The 23475-nt window shown below is 24.3% G+C and overlaps 1 protein-coding gene and 1 long non-coding RNA gene across 6 annotated transcripts in view; both read right to left on the reverse strand.

Annotated features, from left to right (window-relative positions):
- LOC114945737 (aminopeptidase N-like) overlaps window positions 1-23475 on the reverse strand; it is a 47503-nt gene that overhangs the window by 4910 nt on the left and 19118 nt on the right. Inside the window, exons 1-13 of one of the 5 annotated variants that reach the window (XM_085482984.1) lie at window positions 17627-17825; window positions 16064-16545; window positions 15358-15819; window positions 14700-14880; window positions 13380-13515; window positions 12489-12570; window positions 11137-11489; window positions 10218-10495; window positions 9690-9889; window positions 9260-9565; window positions 9106-9172; window positions 8873-8962; window positions 8270-8644 (exon numbers count right to left, since the gene is read on the reverse strand). In XM_085482984.1, coding sequence (XP_085339110.1) covers window positions 8528-8644; window positions 8873-8962; window positions 9106-9172; window positions 9260-9565; window positions 9690-9889; window positions 10218-10495; window positions 11137-11489; window positions 12489-12570; window positions 13380-13515; window positions 14700-14880; window positions 15358-15819; window positions 16064-16509 — 2718 coding nt within the window. In that variant the 5' untranslated portion in view covers window positions 16510-16545; window positions 17627-17825 and the 3' untranslated portion in view covers window positions 8270-8527. Of the gene's footprint in view, window positions 1-23; window positions 106-603; window positions 740-1178; window positions 1360-8268; window positions 8645-8872; window positions 8963-9105; window positions 9173-9259; window positions 9566-9689; window positions 9890-10217; window positions 10496-11136; window positions 11490-12488; window positions 12571-13379; window positions 13516-14002; window positions 14285-14699; window positions 14881-15357; window positions 15820-16063; window positions 16546-17626; window positions 17826-23475 lie in introns of those variants that run through there. The other 4 variants (XM_085482987.1, XM_085482986.1, XM_085482983.1 and 1 more) reach the window with 4 other exon arrangements.
- On the reverse strand, window positions 2658-6677 carry LOC146723162 (uncharacterized). Its single transcript, XR_014924711.1, has 2 exons — window positions 6503-6677; window positions 2658-3116 (listed from the first exon to the last, which is right to left on the reverse strand). It is a non-coding gene; the product is annotated as an uncharacterized LOC146723162 (long non-coding RNA).

Here is a 23475-nt window from a genome sequence, read left to right on the forward strand (position 1 = left end):
TATCAAAGCATTGTCTTACTCACGTGCTATTTGTATATGAGCGAACGTTTTTCCAAAATATTTCTTCGGTAAAGACATGTTGCATCATGCGCAGTATAAAGGGTCCTACAATTTACATCAAAATTATATATAAATTAGATATATTTTAAATATATATTTATTATAACGATTATATGTAAACATAGTGATATTAAAAAAAATTTCTTTATTTTTAATTTTTTATTTATTTTTAAAATAAATTTTTCGTTAATTTTTACGAAGATAGCAAAATATTAAAGAACCAAACAATTAATATTATCTACACACATGCGCGATTATTACCGGACCTTTTGTATATATATATATATATGTATATATGTATATACATATATATACACAGGCATATGTATATATATACATATATACATATACGTATATGTATATATCTTAAATTAATTATAGAATGTACATAAATATGCGCGCGTGTGTGTGTGTACTCTAATAACATTATTTTTGTAATAAAATCTAGATAAAGAATTAATTATCTTATAACTTTACACATATTTTTATAATATTAATAGTTCAAAATTTTTGCAAATTATTTTATTACATTACGTTCTATACCTCTGATGGATTCGCGAATTTTCAAGAAACTGTAATCTCGTAAAGTAGAATTCCACATACTACAATCATCTAAATAAAAAGAAGTATGTTGATTTTGAACAACAAATAAATTTATTATTCGATTATCTGGATACATCTATAAAAAAAAATAATTATTATATCAATATAATTGCTCTGAACATACTTGCATGAGAAAAAAATACTAATATTATTAGCGGTTCTTCTATATTAAAAATAACACTTTCTCATTTTGTAAAACATACGAATAAATATAATAATAAAATTTAAAATATTTAAAAATATCAGATAAAGTGTGGAAAGGGAGTGTTAAAAAAAATTTTGTTTCATACTTTGCATTGTTCACATTATATTTATATGAATGTAAATATTTAAAAAACAGTTCAATATTGTATACATATGTATATATTGCTAAATGTTTTTAAAATAATTTAGCAAGAATTTATGCATTTTGTAAGAATAATTTGATATACGAAAATCTTGCTATATAAATGGTTAAGTATGTTATCGTTTCCGAGAAAGTGGGAGGTGATAGCCTTATAATTATTTAAAATAACCTTATTGACAGTATTCATTGCAAGTAATGTAGTAAGAGCTTTGTTAAACCAAAAAGCCGATCGAAACGGATTGTTCAGATTATAAAACCATTGCTGTGTCACTTTATGTCCTACTAATTGAGCTACTTCGATTTTGTGAGCAACAGAATATAAATTTTTATCGTAAACAATATCCATTTCGCTGAAAGTAATATTTAAATGTTAGACTGAGTACTTTTATAGAAAATAAAACTTTAATTTCGTAATAAATTTTTAATCGTATTGTTAGATGTACGATTTACAAACCCATGGGTACAATTTAGCAAATCAGTATTGTAAATCGTAACAAATAATATTTTTTGTAATTTTTAATTTAAGTATCAAACAATGATTTTGTGTTAATGCGTAAATCATTGATGAAGCAGTTTAGTTTTAATGAATAAAAAAATGTCATTTCTTTTATAGATTTATTACAATTTTAAAATTTATCTTAAAGGATACGACATTGCATAAAAATGTTTACCTTTATGTTTGTATATATTAGAACAATAAACTACAATATTTTGAGTTATAATACGAATAAACTTAATTTTTACTAATGAGAAAATATTTCAAACGATCAACTGGCTACTATTAATGGTGTTGATTTATTTGTGCAGCAACGTTTCAAAACTGAATTGGGTCCTCTTCAGGTTAATCAATACAAAGAAAATTACAAATTATATAATACAAATAGAAAACTCTAATAAATGATGTACAAAGAGCAAAGTCAAAAAATATATAATAAAAATGTAAAAAATTATCAAAGTTAATAAATAAAAAGTAATCTAATGTTAAACGTCAATGTTAATTAATACATTTTAAATAATGAGATAATAGATATTTGTTAATAATAATAGATATTTGTTATAAGTGAGGAAGTTTGTCATGTACCCAATAATCATAATGATATTTTATATACGGTTCCTAACAGACTGAATAGCATAATAAAAACAGGGAAAGATAAACTTTTACCTAACAAAAGAATGAACGTCGTCTATAAAATCAATTGCAAGGATTGCTCGGCGTGTTACATTGATCAAACTAACTTTTTATTTATTAACTTTGATAATTTTTTATATTTTTATTATATATTTTTTGACTTTGCTCTTTGTACATCATTTATTAGAGTTTTTTAATTGTATTATATAATTTGTAATTTTCTTTGTATTGATTAACCTAAAGAAGACGCAATTCAGGGTCAAAACCTTGCTGCACAAATAAATCAACACCATTAATAATAGCCAGGTGGTCGTTTTAAATATATTCCCATTGGTTAAATCTTACTGACATTCAATTTTCTACTTTAATTTTTACTACTTAAAATTGTTGTTTTTACAATAACTTATACTTTCGCAAGTTTACAGAACCAAAGATATACCTACATGTTTTTCAATTTTATAATTCTGCATACTAATATATAATTTTATTTTTAAAGTAATTTTAAGTACTTGTACTCACTTATAAAAAACAAGTCCGAAAACTATTATGCCATTATCAGGGAAATTTGGCATTGCAACATGAGTCACCTTCGAAATATTGTTCGAATGTTGTTTCCATTTATTTTTAAAGAACAACAAGATTTTTTCAGCTACATTTTCTGCAAATTCCATGTGAAATACAGATCTGTTTCTGCACCACCTTTCAATGTTTTGAGTATAATTATCAACACATAATAAGCAATTGGATACAATTATTGTTGCAAGATACGGCGACATTGCAGGTGTGGTATCGAAGCGTTTCAATAATATATTGTGCTTGTTTTTTTCTGTATTTTGCAATGGCATATTTGACAAAGCCGTGCATTGATCACATCCTATAGATATGTTAAAAGTTGCTCCTAAGAATAAATACTGTTGATCCCAACACGATGACATTTGTCGGGTGCCTATTATATGCAAATAAGTAACAGCTACCAAACTATACATTTCAAAAAACATAAATTAATGAAACATTTTTAGCAAATATCAAAATGTTGGAATTTAAAAATGTTTAAATGTAATATGTAATAATATGCATTAAAGGTATAGAATAACTAGTCTTTATATTTAAATTGCATGATATATAATAATTTTTGAAACATTTAATACAAAAATAATATATATTAATTACGAGATTTTATGTAATTGCACATTGCACATTGATTTAATAAACATATATTATTTACTTACGAGAATTCTTTTTTTACATCAAAAATTCTAAAGACTTCATCAGTAAAACCAAAATATTTAATATATAAAGTGTAATTTCCTGGTAATAACTCATCCTTAAAAGAAAGGTCAATTATGTCTTCTTCAAAATCATATATCGGATTATAAACTGTATACTTAATATTCTCATGATGTTTTTCTAGATTTTTAATTAAAACTATATTTTTAAAATATAATTTTTCTGAATATTTGTTGATCAATATATTTCGCGTTTTGTTAAGAATGCTTATGCTAATATTGTATTCTCCATAGAAAATGTATTCTTCAATATATGATATAAACTCGATATCGTAATGATTTGGTTTTATATATTTTGATGGTTGATAGCATAAAGATGATTCATTAAAAGTAGAAGCCGTCCCAACGATATATATTATTTCGCTAATTAATAGTAGGTTTAGAATTATCATCGTGTCGTAAAATTTATTTTAGATCTGTAAAACACACTGTAAGCAAAAGACAAATAGAGAAATTAAATATAGTATTGATGTGTTTTTTAAATCACTAGACGACACAAGAGCGCGCTTGGCGCACGCTTTTGATATTATTTCTATTATTCATTTTACAATTGTCAAATTGTTAATTTTTGCGATGACAGTTGCTTGATAATATAAAAATGATCATAATTTTAATTAGCCGAATTACTATTTTGACTTCTATTTTGTATATATACTGATAGTAGAATACTAATACGTTTGAGAAATACAACTTAATAATAAGTAAAAATTAAATTTTAATCATTATTAATTTTAATATATTTGAAAGGATAATTAATTTTTACGACCATTACTGGCTAATAAATATTTAATAATCACCACCCAACGTTTCGACCATGGGTTTTGGTCCTTCTCAAGTGTACTTAAAATTAAAAACCGTGAACATATTATTCGAATGAAACTTTTTATCGAACCGTGATAAAATAATAGCTAAGGACTACGCAACCTTTAATATATTGTCATCACAAGTAAGTATTAAAATACATACAGATATTTTTTATAAATAATAAAAAGTACGAGAAACTTTGGAAAACAGAATTTTAATAATTTAGTAATGAAAAGACAATTAAAAGTAAATAATAATCCTTAAGGTTGCCAGTAATAATTAATAAAAAACTACTCCTCAACGTTTAAAGTCGACCAGACTGGCGATAATTTATTATAAATAATTATTTGAAATACAACGTTTCGGCTGTCATTGCAGCCCTTTTCAAGTATTGTACATCTATAAAAAGTTCAATCAAAATAATTATAATTTAATACACTTATTCGCAACAAATAATTATACATTTAAAAACAAAAATGTGTTACGTACCAAATTTAAAACAATAAATCAACTTCTATGCAAACAACCGACAATGTTAACGCTTGTTTTGATGAACAATGCAAGACTGACAGAAGTAAGCACATAATAAATAGATGTTAACTGTTTGCAAGAATCTTAGTCACTAAGCGTTAAGAAAATAGAGACGAAACTAAATGTGTCTTTCGTAATTTAAATCGTCATAATAAAGTCAAATAAATAAAAATAAATAAATAGGTGGATATAAAAATAAAAATAAAAGTAAAAATAAAAACGACTTAAATAACGTCAAGAACACGATCATAAATCCCACTAAAATTCTCCGTATCTTTCTGTAAATTAATACTTTTTCCTTGTTTTTTTATGTAAAACATTTCTGCAATTTCTCTTTTTCTTGTTTGTTTTTCTTCATGCAGAATCACCGGAGAATCCCAACAGAACTCATGATCGTTGCAAGTCCGATGCAAACTAACGACAGAATGCAATGTCTTGTCTTTTTTTATGTTATTTCTATGTTCTTTAATGCGCGTTTCTAAATGTCTCTTTGTCTGTCCAATATAAGCCGAATCGCAATTCGTACATTCAATTTTATAAACCACATCAGTTCTTTTTAAGTTTTCGATCCCATCTTTACCTCTTTTTATCAATGTGTCCAATTTTTTTGGGACAGTATACAAAGCATCAATTCCACTTTTATTAATGCAACGCGTAATATTCTCGCTCAGATCTTTAATATAAGGTAACACAATGCAATTTCGCGTATCAAATTTATTTCGATTGGGCGAGTTAAGATTACCGCCAAATTTAATCGCTCGAAGTCTTTTATTAATGTTTTTGTTTATAATTGTTAACGGGTAACAATTATTAATAAGAATTCTTTTGATTAAATTAATATTTTCTTCATGAAAAAAAGGGTCAGCGAGTAAAATAGCCCTATCAACTAGGCTTGTAATCACGCTGATTTTATATCGAAACGTTGTATTTCAAATAATTATTTATAATAAATTATCGCCAGTCTGGTCGACTTTAAACGTTGAGGAGTGGTTTTTTTTTTTACAATTAAAAGTGTCCATTATAATATACATTATCTGTTAACTGTAGTATTTGCAACTTTCAAAAATAAAATATTCGATATCAAACTTTTGTTGGTTTAAGATTATTTTAACTGTGATGTTAAATACCGGAACTAAAATTTATTTTATATTTCAATTTTATATTTTAATTTTATATTAAAATATTAAATTGAATATAGAACAAAAGTCGGCGATCGAATATATATATATATGACAACGAGCGAAACAATCATAAGAAACAGGTAACGAAAGACAAAGTATCAAAACAAACAAATTATAACAGCTTAACCGATATAAACAGGTGACCGGAGAATCGATAACTTGTCACTCGCTCAGCAAACTCGCGGAAGAAAAAACAAATAAAATTATATTTTGCAAGCGAAAGTTATACCTCGCGGTTATTGTAAGTCATTTATAATATTTTAAATGCAGAATTAAACTGAATAACGATAATACAACGTCTCTAAATTTATTACAACATTTCACCTAATAAAACTAATAATTCACCAAACATATTACAATTCGTAAAATATTATATTATCGATATTATTGAAATTATCTCTGTGTGAATTAAAATTTAAAGATAATTTTGAATAAAATATTCTCTTTATCCCTATACATATGTTGGAAATTCTATAAAATTCCGTCCTACTGTATGATGAAATTTTCTTGTATTTGTAGACACATATATGTTTTTATATGATTGAAATTTATTCTGACTTACCGAATATATCGAAACAGAATGTTAATTGGAAAATTATATTGATTAAAACTATATATTGTTTTAATAATGAACTGCAGCAAATTAATGCTTTGGAAGTATGCAATGTTGAAAGAATATAATATATTCACACACTTTATTAAAAGTATTATATCTTCACCACCACGTGGTTCGAACGACCACGAAAGACTGACTGATTGTCTGTACGTGTCTTCATGATAAATATAATGTGTATGGTCAACAAAATTTCTGAGGTCGTTATATGTATATATATTTTCATATATATTTGTGTGTGTGGCGACATTTTTGTGTAACTGTTGTCTTAATTGAGTACATTTAACTTTTGCCCAATTAATCAAATAAATAGGCGTTATTTACACACATTTATATGACTTATTTCAAAAAAAATATTCGCTAAAAATGTTGTATAATTTATAATCATATACTCATTCTTCGATAATTTTATCTTAATAATTCAATTAGTATAAATATGTCATTATTTAAAATAAATGTATGAAGTTGCACATTGCTATAAATTGCAATTTTTTTAAATCACTGAAATGTTTTTCTTATACCAATCAATTTATCCACATTGTTTTGTGCAGAAGTTTATTTAGATAAAACAATATTGGAAGATAAATAAATTACAAAATGTATTATATTTGTGTCAGAAAAGAACGTAAAACGTTTGAAAAATAATGATATCTATCAAATCTCGAAAATGCTCCAATTGAAATAAGACGGTATACTTACGACGCGACTCTCTTTTTCCAAGTTCTATAAATATTGTATAAAGTATATTTTTCGAAAGAAAAACCTTGGTTATGAAATTACAACAATATTTAATTTAAAACGGAACATTTTATATTTTTTTATTAAAAATATACATTTAATTATACATGTCTTTATGCACAATATTGTGTCTTTATACTGTACCTACTCCTGTTTGTATAAGTATATAATATAGAATCGTAAATATTATAATTGATTCCTTATTAATCGCGATATGTACTATTTTTTGTCTTTTTATATCAATTTTTTCTAATTTTAAAAATTTAATACTTTGTTTATAAAATCGTACTCTATGCGCGAAACCATAAAGTTTTATAACTGATAAAATTATTATCTTCATATAACATGTTTGTAAAAAGTTAATACAAAATAAATACCCAATTTTAAATGACAGTCACTAGTATTTAAATAAGAGTTTTTGAAAATATTTTTCAAAATTTATTTTATTTTTTTTCAAATTATATGTATACTAAATAAACAAACTGTGAGTATAAAGCCAAAATAAAATACAATTTTAAATATAAATCGTGACTTTTCGATCTTAATACTATTTTATAATAAAAATTATTTATTTGAAACTAATAATATCGATTGGATGTAAAAAACATTTATTGTTTGATGTAAGAAAATTTTTTTCTAAACAGATAAATATTTATTTATATAACAGTATAGAAATAAAAATTTTTTTTAATTTAATAATTTTTTTAATGCGGTAATGCTCTTTTATACTTGTCAATTTTATTTTTGGCAATATATGAAACATTAAATTGATTTTAATTATGTAAGTAAGAAATAAAATAAATTATCATTTTTGTTAATTCACGTAACAAAATTGAAAACAAGTCAATATATAATTTAAAATGAATAGATAATGCACACACACAATTTAGGTGCACTTATTATTTAGCAGATTTTATTTATATATTTATACTATTTATATTTATACATTTATATTATATTATTATATCTAACAGTAAAATTTATTGTAATATAATATGGCTACAATTCTGTTACTAAGCAGGTAATAATATATAGTTTAACTACTTCAAACAAGATCGCAAAAAAATGAAAATCTTGATGAATGTAGTCTTATAATTTTGTAAATATTATAGCATCGGATAGTAATACATCTAAATAAACAATATTTGAAGCAGTAAAAAAATAGTACATGCAATATAAAAAAATTATTCATATGAAGTACGTCCACGTATACTGCAATTTTTTTTCATCCACCGATTAGAAGAAAAATCTTGCATAATCCTGTCTCTGCTTCTCGATTTGTCCCTTGCGAATATCAACCTGGTTTGTTATTCTGATATATAATTCATTCTTTTCTATCACACGGTCACTCATCTAAAACAAATCGTTTCATTAACTATAATATAATTAGATAAATATAGTAATTGCATTCTGCATTATACAAATCCTAATATATATAAACAAAGATTGGCATAATGAAATCAACATACTGATTATATAACAAATAAGCAAATATAAAAATAATATTCAGAAATAATCAGATAAAACAATATTTCATTTTCTTTCGCTTTCCATATAATAATATACATATATTAAATTTACCTCCTTTATTCGATATCTTCTAAATTGATCTTCTTTGTTCACGTCAATTACATTAGCTTGTACAATATTTTCAGAGTTAATCTCTATTGGCTAAAATGTATAATTTTAATATCATTATTAATAAACAACGTTATGGTAACATTATAAAAATTATTTTAAACATTAAATAATAATTATTAATATCGCATTATTATCATATTTTGTATACATATTTAAACATGTAAAATTTTTACCAGAGCTAAATTCTTGGAATATACGTTATTAATCATAATAATTAATGCTGCAATTATATTAACACTTCTAAAAACAAAAAAAATCAGATACATATATATATAATACATATAAAAAACTTTTCTTCAAAATATTTATAAAAATTAGTCACTTTACTTTGGTTTTATTTCGTGAAAATTATCTAATATGTACTTCAATATAATTGGATTATTCGCATGCTTCGTAATAAAATGTAAGAAACTATTAACGAGAAATTGATCTTCCTGTTTTGTATAAGTGTCCTGTTTACGACTTAAATATTTTTTGATGAAATCGATATCTTCAATGCAAGCCAAGTATTCTGAAAATTTAATGTCAGTTTTTTTTAATCCTCTATTATACACTGTTTCAAAAGTGGTCTCATTTCTCGTAGTTTTCATCAAACCTCTACAATATGTCCATGTCTTCCACCATGGCAAAAGTCTAAAATATCAATAGAATTTAATTTTATTATTAAAGATTGGCGTATCAATTCATTTGAACATTATAGGAGATATCTACAAAAAAATTTGATTAAGAAAAACTAAATATATATAACAATATTTACCTGTGTTTTTTAGAATTTTTGATATGAAGTTCTAATTTATTTTTCGCTTCTTCCATACAAGTGATATCACCGAAAAAACATGCCCATCTTGCAGCTTCTTGTCGTAAACATATTCTAAGTTCATCTGCATCATCAATTTCTTCATATTTGATTTTTGCAAGTAACTCGTGTAATATGGTTATTATCCCATCTATTCTATCCTAAAAATCATTGAATATATATTTCTTTATTAATATGTTTATAATTATAATTCATCGACAAAGATTTTAAGCATCCAGCTATGTATCCAATAACAATGTTATATATTAATATTATTCACAGTAGTGAAAATCATACACTTTGAGAACTGTTCATCGCGTGAGTGATTATTCAAACTGAATTAGTTTGCACATTTATGTGAGACGTAATAATATGTAAAACTTTATCGCTAGATATATTTCTCTATAAATATTTAAATTATTTGTGATCAATCAGTGTATATATAAATATTTAAATGTAATACTTTCATTGAAATTGATTAATATTTACCTCAAATTTTTCAGTTTCTACTTTCACTGGAAAAGTACTAAACATGTATTCCAAAGCTTTAAACATAGGATACCATGCGATATAATCTTCTTCTTGACCCAAATAAGATGTGATATTCCAGAATATAGAGGCGTTGAGATGACCTGCTATCACTAAATGAAATGCATCATCGATAATTTGGGCACGATTAAGAACATGAATTTTCGTAAAATTATCAGAGTTTAGATAATCTGAAATTCTTTGCCAATTCTCATCATCATAGTTAACGCGGTAATATCCTGTCGAATAATAAATAAATTTTAACAATTTATATTATTTTGAATAATTTTTATTATTAATATACATTTAATTTCAAACATTTTTGTTTAATATTTTCGTTTATATAAATTATAAATTAAAAACGTATCAAAAATTCAATAACATGCAAATACATATTGAAAATTAATTATAAATTATAAATGAAATTGTGCGAGATATTGTTGTATAGCATAAAATAAAATTGATACTAGTTGTGCATATATATAATAATTATTTTATACCAATGAGCAAAAGTTCTGTAACATAAAACTGTACAAGAATTTTATTTCACGTGTATACTTATATTAATACACTAATTTTATAAATATAATTAACGTTTTAATCATTTTTATTATTATTAGAATAAAATATTTCTAAAAATATAACTTTAATATTGAATGATATTATGTAGAAAACGCCGATATATATCTTATTAATTATATATAATAATACAGAACAGTAGACAAAACATTTTAAAACTATGGTAGTTATATATAAGAATATCTCAGATTTACATATAATTATATGTAAAGCAAAAAAAATATAAAATAATGTCAATTGTGTATGTGTGTAAAATAAAGATGAGTAATAAGTCATGATAAGTCAATTGGTCGATATTTACCAATTTGTTGTAAATTGATTATAACCCAACCATGCTCTTCTAATGACAATGAAATAACAGCATCCCGTGATATGCATAGCGCGCGGTGATCAAGACTGTCAAAATCGGGAGCCGTCTGGATAGTATAAGTTACAGGTAAGCAATCAATTTTTAATGTGTCGGGATTTTGTATCGATAAATATATTTTCGTCTTTCCCAAAAGACCATAATTTCGTTCTACTTTGATGAGAGGACAATGCTCTTCTAAAGTCCAATTTGCCATTGTTTGTAATGATAATTGAAGTTGATCTAGCTTATTTGCATCAGCAACAATTTCTTCCAAAAAAGTCATAAAACTTTGACGATGAAATTGGCTAAATTCACAAAGTATGTAAATTATGTAAAAATTACATTATAAATAAAATTAAAATTGTATTTATAATTTTAATATTTTAATATTATAAAAAATTTTAATAAATACTAAGAAGCAAAATATACATAATTGTACATATTTGTGTTTGTGTATTTATATATCTTATATTTATATTATAATAATATCATAATATTAAATTCAATTTAATAATTTTATTTAATTTGTTAGGCATTTCTTTATATTATTACTAGTAATGCTAATTTATCACTTATTTCGAGTACTTAAATTACTGTATATCAGTATTTTAAGTACTCAAAATAAGTGATTAATTGGCGTTATTAGTGATAAATTTCTACAAGAGTTAATAATACAGATTATATTTGATCAAAGTATTGACAGATGAGTTATAAAATGATTAATAAAATATAACAAAACAAATCAAATAAAAATAAAAACAAAACAAGAAATAATATACAAATATAATAAAGGAGATCGTTCTATGAAAGAAATGAAATAAAAATAAAGAAAGTAACGGAAAATCGATATACGTGTCAGATATATTTAAAATAAGATTAAAAAACAAACGTAGCACAAAATGCAATTAAAAAAAAGCAGATATTATAAGAATAATTATAAACGATATGAAGCAATAAAGGAAATAATAAAAAGAATACAAATTAATTTAAAAAATATTTTGGAAAATACTAAATTATGAAACGAAAATAAAACAACATTGAATATGTATATATAAAAAGTCATAAAACAACAATTTATTTCAACAAAAGCGGTTTTCATAGTAAAAATAACGAAAGTAAAGGTAAATCTAGTAACAGATCTAGGAAAATAGCAGAATTGTAAAACTAAAAAAATATAATATGAAATAATGTCAGCAAAAATTAAATAATAAGAGACAATATATGAAATTTGTATTATTATAAATTAGTTAAGATTTATATAATTTTATTTTATTATTATATATTTTATATTGGGTATTACTCACTTGCTATTTGTATATGATCGAATGCCTTTCCAAAATACTTCTTTGGTTACGGAGTGTTGCATCATGCGCAGTATACAGGGTGCTACAATTTACATCAAAATTATAAATTAGTTATATAATCAATATATATTTATTATAATGGTTACATGTAAAATGATATTATATATTATAAAGCAAAATTATTTGTATATATATATATATATACAATATATATATATACAAGGTACAGTAATCACATAACAGTAGTAAAATGTCTTCTATTGCTGCATGGTTTATCATTTTATTTTAAAAGTAAATTTTTCGTTACAAAGATATAGCAAAACATTAAAGGATCATTTTATTAATATCCTCTACACACATATGCGTAATTATACCGGACACTTCGTGTGTATATATATATTTATAAATGATAATATATAATAATAATAATATATATAGATAATAATATATATTTATATATATTATTTAGTATAATATATCTATTTGTGTGTATGTATATATATATATTATTTGGTATAATATATATATATATATATATATATATATATATATGTATAATTACGCATATGTGTGTAAAGGATATTAATTAATAATTATACTGTATAATTATACTCGTGTGTGAATACATATTTATATATATTATTTAGTATAATATTTGTGTGTATATATATTTATATATATATATATATATATATATACTTATATGTATATACTTTAAATAATTATTAAAAAATATACATAAATATGCATGTGTGTGTGTGTGCTTTTATAATCTTATTTTTTTAATAAAATTCAGATATAGAATTAATTATCTTATAACTTTACAAATATTTTTATAATATCAGTAATACAAAATTTACGCGGATTATTTTATTATATTACGTTATATACCTCTGATGGATTTGCGAAATTTCAATAAACTGTCATCTTGTAAAGTAGAATTCCACATACCATAATCATCAAAATAAAAAGAAGTATGTTGATTTTGAACGACAAATAAATGTATTATTCGATTATCTTGATACATCTAAAGAAAAAATTTAATTAATATATCAATATAAACGCTCTGAAAATACATGCATTAGAAGAACATACTAATATCATTAGCGGTTCTTTTATGTCAAAAAGGAACACTTTCTCACTTTGAAAAACACATATGAATATAAAAATAAAATTATAAATTTTGTATTAATATAATTAACAAATATTACATACTTTAAAAATTATTATCTCATGATATATTATATCGCAGAGTTCTCTTTATCAAAATAAGTAAAATAAATATTGGATATAATAGTTTCTAATTAATTTATTTTATATTTTAGATTTTATAAAAATCTATATGTATAAATACCGTCCGTCTCTCTGTCTGTCTGTCTGTCTGTCTGACCGCGAATTGCTTCCACATTTGTGGACTGATTTTCATCAAATTGGTACCAAAATTTCGCAAATTTTCCGGAAAGTGTGACGATGGTGATTTTTTGTAAGTTTTACGCATCCACCCACGCACTCACCTACGCAATCGCATATTTATGGACCGATTTTTTTTAAATTGATATCAAAGTGTTGCATATTTTTTGGAGATAACGACAATTGGTGGTTTTCTCAAATGTTACACCTCCACCCACACATTCACCCATGCGCATGCGCATTTATGGACCGATTTTTACGAAATTGGTACTAAAATGTTGCAAATATTTCTGAAAAGGCTGTTGTGTGATTTATTTAAGTTTTATTCCACCCACGCATCCACACACGTATTCGCATATTTATTCACCGATTTTCTCGAAATTGGTACTAAAACTAAATATTATATCTTTAATTTTGTAAAATAAAACATTGTGTAAAAACTAGTAAAAGCGGAATTAGTGTTGGGTGAAGGCTTTGAGGCCCGCGTGAAGAGCGAACCGAAAAACTAGTATAATAATATCAAATAAAGTAGTGTTAAAATATAAAAAAAGTTTTTATATTTTACATTATATTTATATGAATGTAAATATTTGAATAAGTATTTTTAAAAAACAGTTTAATATATTGTATACATATGTATATATTGTTTAATATTGGATACATATGTATATATTGTTAAAAAGAATTTATACATTTTGTAAAAAGAATTTGATATACGAAATTCCTGTTATATATATGCTTAAGTATGTTATCGTTTTTGAAAAAGTGGAAAGTGATAGCGTTATAAATATTTAGAATAACCTTATTGACAGTATTTATTGCAAGCAATGTAGTAAGAGCTTTGTTGAACCAAGAAGCCGATTGAAACGGATTGTTCAGATTATAAAACCATTGCTGTGTCACTTTATGTCCTACTAATTGAGCTATTTCGATTTTGTGAGAAACAGGATACAAATTTTTATCGTAAACGATATCCATTTCGCTGAAAGTAATATTTAAATGTAAAACTGAGAATTTTTATACAAAATAAAATTTCATTTAGCAAATTGATATTGTAAATTGTAACAAATAATATTTTTTGTAATTTTTAATTTAAGTATAAAACAATGATTTGGGTTAATGCGTAAATCATCGAAAAAGAACTTTAGTTTTAATAAATAAAAAAATGTTATTTCTTTTATAGCTTTATTACAATTTTAAAATTTACCTTAGGGGATACGATATAGCATAAAAATTTTTACTTTTATGTATGTATATATTAAAACAATAAACTACAACATTTTGAATTATAGTACGAATAAACTTAATTTATACTACTTAAAATTGTTGTTTTTACAATATCTTATACTTTTGCACATTTACAGAAACAAAAGATATACCTACATGTTTTTCAATTGTATAATTTTGCATACTAATATATAATTTTACTTTTAATGTAATTTTAAGTACTTGTACTCACTTATACAAAACAAGTCCGTAAACTATTATGCCATTATCAGGGAAATTTGGTATTGCAACATGAGTCATTTTCGAAATATTGTTCGAATGTTGTTTCCATGTATTTTTATAGAACAACGTAATATTTTCAGCTACATTTTTTGCAAATTCCATGTGAAATACAGATTCGTTTCTGCACCACATTTGAATATGTTGAGTATTATTATCAACACGTGATAAGTAATTGGATACAATTATTGTTGCAAGATACGGCGACATTGCAGGTGTGATATCGAAGCGTTTCATTAACATATTGTGCTTGTTTTTTTCTGTATTTCGCAATGGCATATTTGACAAAGCCGTGCATTGATTACATCCTATAGATATGTTAAAGGTTGCTTCTAAGAATAAATATTTTTCATCCCAACACGTACTCATTATATACCGGGTGCCTATTATATGAAAATGTGTAGCAGCTACGAAACTATACATTTCAAAGAACATAAATTAATGAAACATTTCTAGCAAGCATCAAAATGTTGAAATTGAAAAATGTTTAAATGTAATAATATGTATTAAAGGTATATAATAATCGTCTTTATATTTAAATTGCATGATATATAATAATATTTGAAACATTTAATACAAAAATAATATATATAAATTACAAGGTTGCATGTAATTGCACATTGCACATTGATTTTAATAAACATATATTATTTACTTACGCAGTTTTATTTTTCACATCGAAAATTCTAAAGACTTCATCAGTAAAACCAAAGTATTTAATATATAAAATGTAATTTCCTGGTAATAACTCATCCTTAAAAGAAAGGTCAATTATGTCTTCTTGAATATCATATGCCGGTTTATAAACTGTATATTTAATATTCTCATAATGTTTTTCTAGATTTTTAATTAAAACTATATTTTTAAAATATAATTCTTCTGAATATATGTTGTTAATTAATATATTTTGCGTTTTGTTAAGAATGTTTATGCTAATATTGTATTCTCCATAGAAAATATTTCCTTCAATATTTGATATATGCTTGATATCGTAATGGATTGGTTTTATATATTCTGATGGTTGATAGCATAAAGACGATTGATTAAGAGTAGAAGCCGTCCCAACGATATACATTATTCCGCTAATTAATAGTAGAAATATCATCGTGTCGAATAATTTATTTTAGGTCTGCAAAACACACTGTAAGCAAAAGACAAATAGAGAAATTAAATAAAGTATTGATGTCTTTTTTAAATCACTAGACGACACAAGAGCGCGTTTGGCGCACGCTTTTGATATTGTTTTTATTATTCATTTTACAATTGTCAAATTGTTAATTTTTGCGATGATGCTTGATGCTATAAAAATGATCATAATTTTAATTAGCCGAATTATTATTTCGACTTATATTTTGTATAAAAAGTAAAAATTAAATTTTAATAATTTTTAATTTTAATATATTTGAAAGGATAATTAATTTTAACGACCATTACTGTTCAATAAATATTTAATAATCACCACCCAACGTTTCGACCATGGGTTTTGGTCCTTCTCAAGTGTACTTAAAATTAAAAACTGTGAACATATTATTCGAATGAAACTTCTTGTCGAATCGTGATAAAATAATAGCCAAGGATTATACAACCTTTAATATATTGACATCACAAATAAGTATTAAAATACACACAGATATTTTTTATAAATAAAAAGAGTACGAGAAATTTTGGAAACAGAATTTTAATAATCTAGTAATAAAAGAACAATTAAAAGTGTCTATTATAATATTCATTATCTGTTAATTGCAGTATTTTTTAGTTTCAAAAATTATTTATTCGACATCAAACTTTTGTGGGTTCAAGATTATTTCAACTGTGGCGATAAAATTCATTTTATATTTCAATTTTATTTTAAAATATTAAATTGAGTTGAGAACGAAAGTCGGCGATCGAATATATGTATATATATGACAACGAGCGAAAGAATCATAATGAACAGGTAAAAACAAAGTATCAAAACAAGCAAAATATAACAACGGACAGCTTAACCGATATAGGCAGGAGAATTGATAACATGTCATTTAGCGAACTCGCTGAAGAAAGGACAAATAGAATTATTTTAAATTATCTCTGGATTAAAATTTACAAATAATTTTGAATAAAACTATTCTTTTTATTCCTATACATATGTTGGAAATTCTATAAAATTCCATTCTACCGTATGATTAAATTTTCTTGCATTTGTAGACACATGTTTTATATGTATGAAAGTTGTTCTGACTTACCGAATATTTCAAAACAGAATGTTAATTGGAAAACTATATTGATTAAAACTATATATTGTATTAAAAATAAATTGCAGCAAATTAATGCTTTAGAAGTATGCAATGTTGGAAGAATATAATATATTCACACACTTTATTAAAAGTATTATATCTACGGCGACGTGGTTCGAAAGACCACGAACGACTGACTGATTTTCTGGACGTGTCTTCATGCTAAATATGATGTGTTAAATCAACAAAATTTCTAAGGTCGTTATACATATACAGGATGTTCGACAACAGGTGGGCCAAAATGTAAGGAGTGATTCTACATGATAAAATAAGACGAAAATCAAGAATGACAAAATTGTGTTCGAAACTCCGTTTATTAATTATAAATATTTTACACTTTGCAAAATATACATCAACTGTTACGATGTAAGTTTTTGTATACTTATGCGTCACAGTGTATATTGACGGCGACTCTACCGATGTACCTTACGCATGCCAGATATCGGCAAATTGCCGTGCGTCAGGCGCCCTTAATGCGAAATTTAAAATATTTATAATTAATAAACGAAGTCTTGGACGCAATTTTGTCATTCTTGATTTTTGTCTTATTTTATTATGTAGAACCACTGCTTACATTTTGGTCCACCTGTTGCCAAACACCTTGTATATACAGGGTGTCCCATAATTCGCAAACCACCGCGAATGGGCAGATAGAGCGTGTTAAACTGAATAGAAAAGTCCTGTATCATTTTGCGATATTCGCAATAATTATTGAGTTATTAACTAAAATATCTAAACGAGCGGGTAGAAAGCGGTAGGCCGGACTCGGTGTGCATGTCGGATGACTTATTTGTTATATGCCGCTCAGTATCAAAAGTATCATCTTACTTTTCGGCGTCACTACATTGCTCGCTGCATGACGCCGCCTCTCGATCAAATAATGCTTTCTACCTGCTTATTCGTTTAGATATTTTAATAAATAACTCAATAATTATTGCGAATATCGCAAAATGATACAAGACTTTTCTATTCAGTTTAACACGCTCTATCTGCCCATTCGCGGTGGTTCGCGAATTATGCGACACCTTGTATATACATATATATATATATTTGGATGTATGGCGGCATTTGTGTGTAACGGTTGATTTAATTTAGCACATTTAACTTTTGCCTAATTAATCAAATTATTAGGCATTGTTTATACACATTTATATGACTTATTATTTCAACAAACATTTTTGCTAAAAATATTGTGTAATTTCTTTTCATTAACTTATCCTTCGATAATTTTATCTTATTAATTCAATTAGTATAAATATGTCATTATTTAATATAAATATATGCAGTTGCACATTTCTATAAATTGCAATTTTTTTAAATCAATGGAATGTTTTTTATATACCAATCAATTTATTCACATTGATTTGTGCAGACGTTTATTTTGATAAAATTATGTTGCAAGATAAATACATTACAAGATGTTTCATATTTGTGTCAGAAAGAAACATAAAACGTTTAAAAATCAATGATTACTATCAAATCTCAACAATGTTCCATCTGAAATAAGACCATATACTTACGACGCGACGCGCTTTTGCAAATTTTCCAATAAAGTATATTTTTCGAAAGAGAAACTTTGGTTTTGAAATTACAACAATACTTAATTTAAAATAGGACACTTTATATTTTTTTGTTAAAAATATACATTTAATTATACATGTCTTTATGCACAATACTGTGTCTTTATACTGTACCTACTTCTGTATGTATAAGTATATAATATAAAATCGTAAATATTATAATCGATTCTTTATTAATCGCGATATGTACTATTTTTTTGTTTTTTTATATCAATTTTATTTAATTTTAAAATTTTAATACTTTGTTTATGAAATCGTACTCTATGCGCAAAACCATAAAGATTTATAACTGATAAAATTATTATCTTCATATAACATTTTTGTAAAAAGTTAATACAACATAAATTTTCAATTATTAATGACAGTCACTAGTATTTAAATAGGAGTTTTTGAAAATATTTTTCAAAATTTATTTTACTTTTTTTCAAATTATATATATACTAAATAAACAGACTGTGAATATAAAGCCAAAATAAAATACAATTTTAAATATAAATCGTGACTTTTCGATCTCAATATTTATTTATAATAAAAATTATTTTATAATAAAATTATAATAAAAATATGTGGAAATTATAACATTTTTAGTTTTAAGGCATTTTATTCGATAAATTTTTTTGAGTCGAAAATTATTTCAATATTACAAATCTTGAATTAATTATATGTAAATATAAGCGTATATTATATAGTAGCTTTTTTTTCATATTCTAATCGATTAGCCATAGAAAGATTTTAAGAAATTTTAAATTTTCCGATTTCAATGTAACGGATTTCTATCTTTTTCGAATTTGTTGTTCGTGTTGCAACACCGTTGTGTACAAAATTTATTTTGCTAAAAGAGATTCCACATTTATCATTGCGAATAGTAAGGAACGATACATAATGCAGAAGCAAATGAAATAATAAGATAATTTTTTAATATTAAAATTTATTGACACACACATATATATATAACTAATAATAAATTTTTATACTATTTAAATAATAAATTGTTATATATATATATATATATATATATATATATATATCTGTGTGTGTATTTGTGTGTAAATATATATTTTCGTTAATTCACGTAACAAAATTGAAAACAAATCAATATATAAATTAAAATGAATAGATAAAGCACACACACAATTTAGGTGCACTTATTATTTAGCAAGTTCTATTTATATATTTATACTATTTATATTATATTATTATATCTAACAGTAAAATTTATTGTAATATAATATGGCTACAACTCTAATACTAAGCAGGTAATAATATATAGTTTAACTACTTCAAACAAGATCGCAAAAAAATGAAAATCTTGATGAATGCAGTCTTATAGTTTTGTAAATATAAAGGCATCGGATAGGAATACATCTAAATAAACAATATTTAAAGCAGTAAAAGAAATAGTACATGCAATATAAAAAAATTATTCATATAAAGTACGTCCTCGTTTAAAAAACTGTAATTTTTTTTACATCCATCAATTAGAAGAAGAAACTTTTAAAATACTGTCTCTGTCTTTTGATTTGTCTCTTGCGAATCTCAACATGATTTGTTATTTGTTTAATTAACTCATCTTTATCTATCACACGGTCACTCATCTAAAACAAATCGTTTCATTAACTATAATATAATTAGATAAATATAGTAATCTCATTCCGCATTATGCCAATCTTAATATATATAAACAAAGATTGTCATAATGAAATCAACATACTGATTATATAAGAAATAAACAAATATAAAAATAATATTCTGAAATTAATAAGATATAACAATATTTGATATTCTTTTGCTTTCCATAATAATAATATTTATTAAAGTTACCTTTTTTATTCGAAGTCTTTCTATTTCAAAGTTAGTTTTTACAATACTGATAGCATTTCGTGATATTGACTAAAATGTATTTTTATAACATTATTAACAAACAATTATTCTAATATCAAGTTATTTTAAACAATAAATAATAATTAATAATATGCATTATTATCATATTGTGTATACATATTCAAACATGTAAAATTTTTACCTTAGCTACATTTTTAGAATATACGTTATTAATCATAATAATTAATGCTGCAATTATATTAACATTTCTAAAAACAAAAAAAATCAGATATATATATATATATATATATAATACATATAATAAACTTTTGTACTATATATTTATAAAAATATGACACGTTACTTTGGTTTTATTTCGTTAAAATTATCTAATATATATGTTAGTATAATTGGATTCTTCGCATGCTTCGTAATAAAATGTAAGAAACTGTTAACGACAAATTGATCTCCCTGTTTTGTATAAGTGTGCTGTTTATGTTTTGTTGCTAAATACATTTTGATTAACTCAGTTTCTTCAATGCAAGCCAAATATTCTGAAAATTTAATGTCAGTTTTGTTCAATCCTCTAGTATACACTGTTCCAAAAGTTTTTGCATATCTCGTAGTTGTCATCAAACCTCTACAATATGTCCATGCCGTCCACCATGGCAAAAGCCTAAAATATAAATAAAATTTAATTTTCTTATTAAAGATTGGCGTATTAACTTATTTGAACATTATAGGAGATATCTACAAGGAAATTTGATTGAGAAAAACTAAAAATATGTAACATAATTTACCTGTATTTTATAGGATCTTTCATATGTTGTTCTAATTTATTTTTTGCTTCTTCTATACAAATGATGTGACCAAAAAAACATGCCCATCTTGCAGCTTCTTGTCGTAAACATATTGTAAGTTCGTCTGCATCATCAATTTCTTCATATTGGATTTTTTCAAGTAACTCGTTTAACATGAATTTTAGCTTATCTATTCTATCCTAAAAATCATTAAATATGTATTTCTTTATTAATATCTTTATAATTATACTTCATCGACAAAGATTTTAAGCATCCAGCTATGTATCCAATAACAATGTTATATAATATCATTATTCACATTAGTGAAAATCATACAGTTTGGGAACTGTTCATCGCGTGAGTGATTATTCAAACTGAATTTGTTTGCACATTTATGTGAGACGTAATAACATATAAAACTTTATCGCTAGATATATTTCTTTTTAAATATTTAAATTATTTGTGATCAATCAGTGTATATATAAATATTTAAATGTAATACTTTCATTGAAATTGATTAATATTTACCGCATATTTTTCAGTTCTTTCGTCCACTGGAAAAGTACTAAACATGTATTCCAGAGCTTTAAACATAGGATACCATGCGATATAATCTTCTTCTTTATCCAAATACGATGTGATACTCCAGAATATACATGCTTTGAGTTGGCCTGCTATCATTAAATGAAATGCATCATCGATAATTTGGGCACGATTAAGAACATGAATTGTCGTAAAATCATCATTGTATAGATAATCTGAAATTCTTCGCCAATTCTCATCATCATAGTTAACGCGGTAATATCCTGTCGAATAATAAATAAATTTTAACAATTTATATTATTTTGAATAATTTTTATTATTAATATACACTTAATTTCAAACATTTTTGTTTAATATTTTTGTTTATATAAATTATAAATTAAAAACATATCAATAATTAAATGAGATGCAAATACATATTGAAAATTAATTATAAATTATAAATGAAATTGTGCGAGATATTGTTGTATATCATAAAATAAAATTGATTCTAGTTGTGCATATATATAATAATTATTTTTTACTAATCAGCAAAAGTTCTGTAACATGAAACTGTACAAAAATTTTATTTCACCTGTATACTTATATTAGTATACTAATTTTATAAATATAATTAACGTTTTAATCATTTTTATTATTATTAAATTAAAATATTTGTAAAAATATAATTTTAATATTGATTGATATTATATAGAAAACGCCGATATATATCTTATTAATTATATATAATAATACAGAACATTATACAAAACATTTTAAAACTATGGTATTTATATATAAGAATATCTCAGATTTATATATAATAATGTGTATAAAGCAAAAAAAATATAAAATAATGTCAATTGTGTATGTGTGTAAAATAAAGATGAATAATGAGTCATGATAAGTCAATTAGTCGAATATAAGAGTTTTAACAAGGCTCTGTAATATAAATATAAATTTAACGTATAAGACGGACAACAAGATCCAAATCGCGGATGACAATGCGTTATCCTAACGAAACTAAATCATTTTTCGTTAGAATTAAATACCGGTGCACAAGGCACCAAATTTT

This window comes from Nylanderia fulva, unplaced genomic scaffold (assembly GCF_048542155.1).
Source record: "Nylanderia fulva isolate GAGA-0341 unplaced genomic scaffold, ASM4854215v1 Scaffold224, whole genome shotgun sequence".
NCBI classification, from domain to species: Eukaryota; Metazoa; Arthropoda; class Insecta; order Hymenoptera; family Formicidae; genus Nylanderia; species Nylanderia fulva.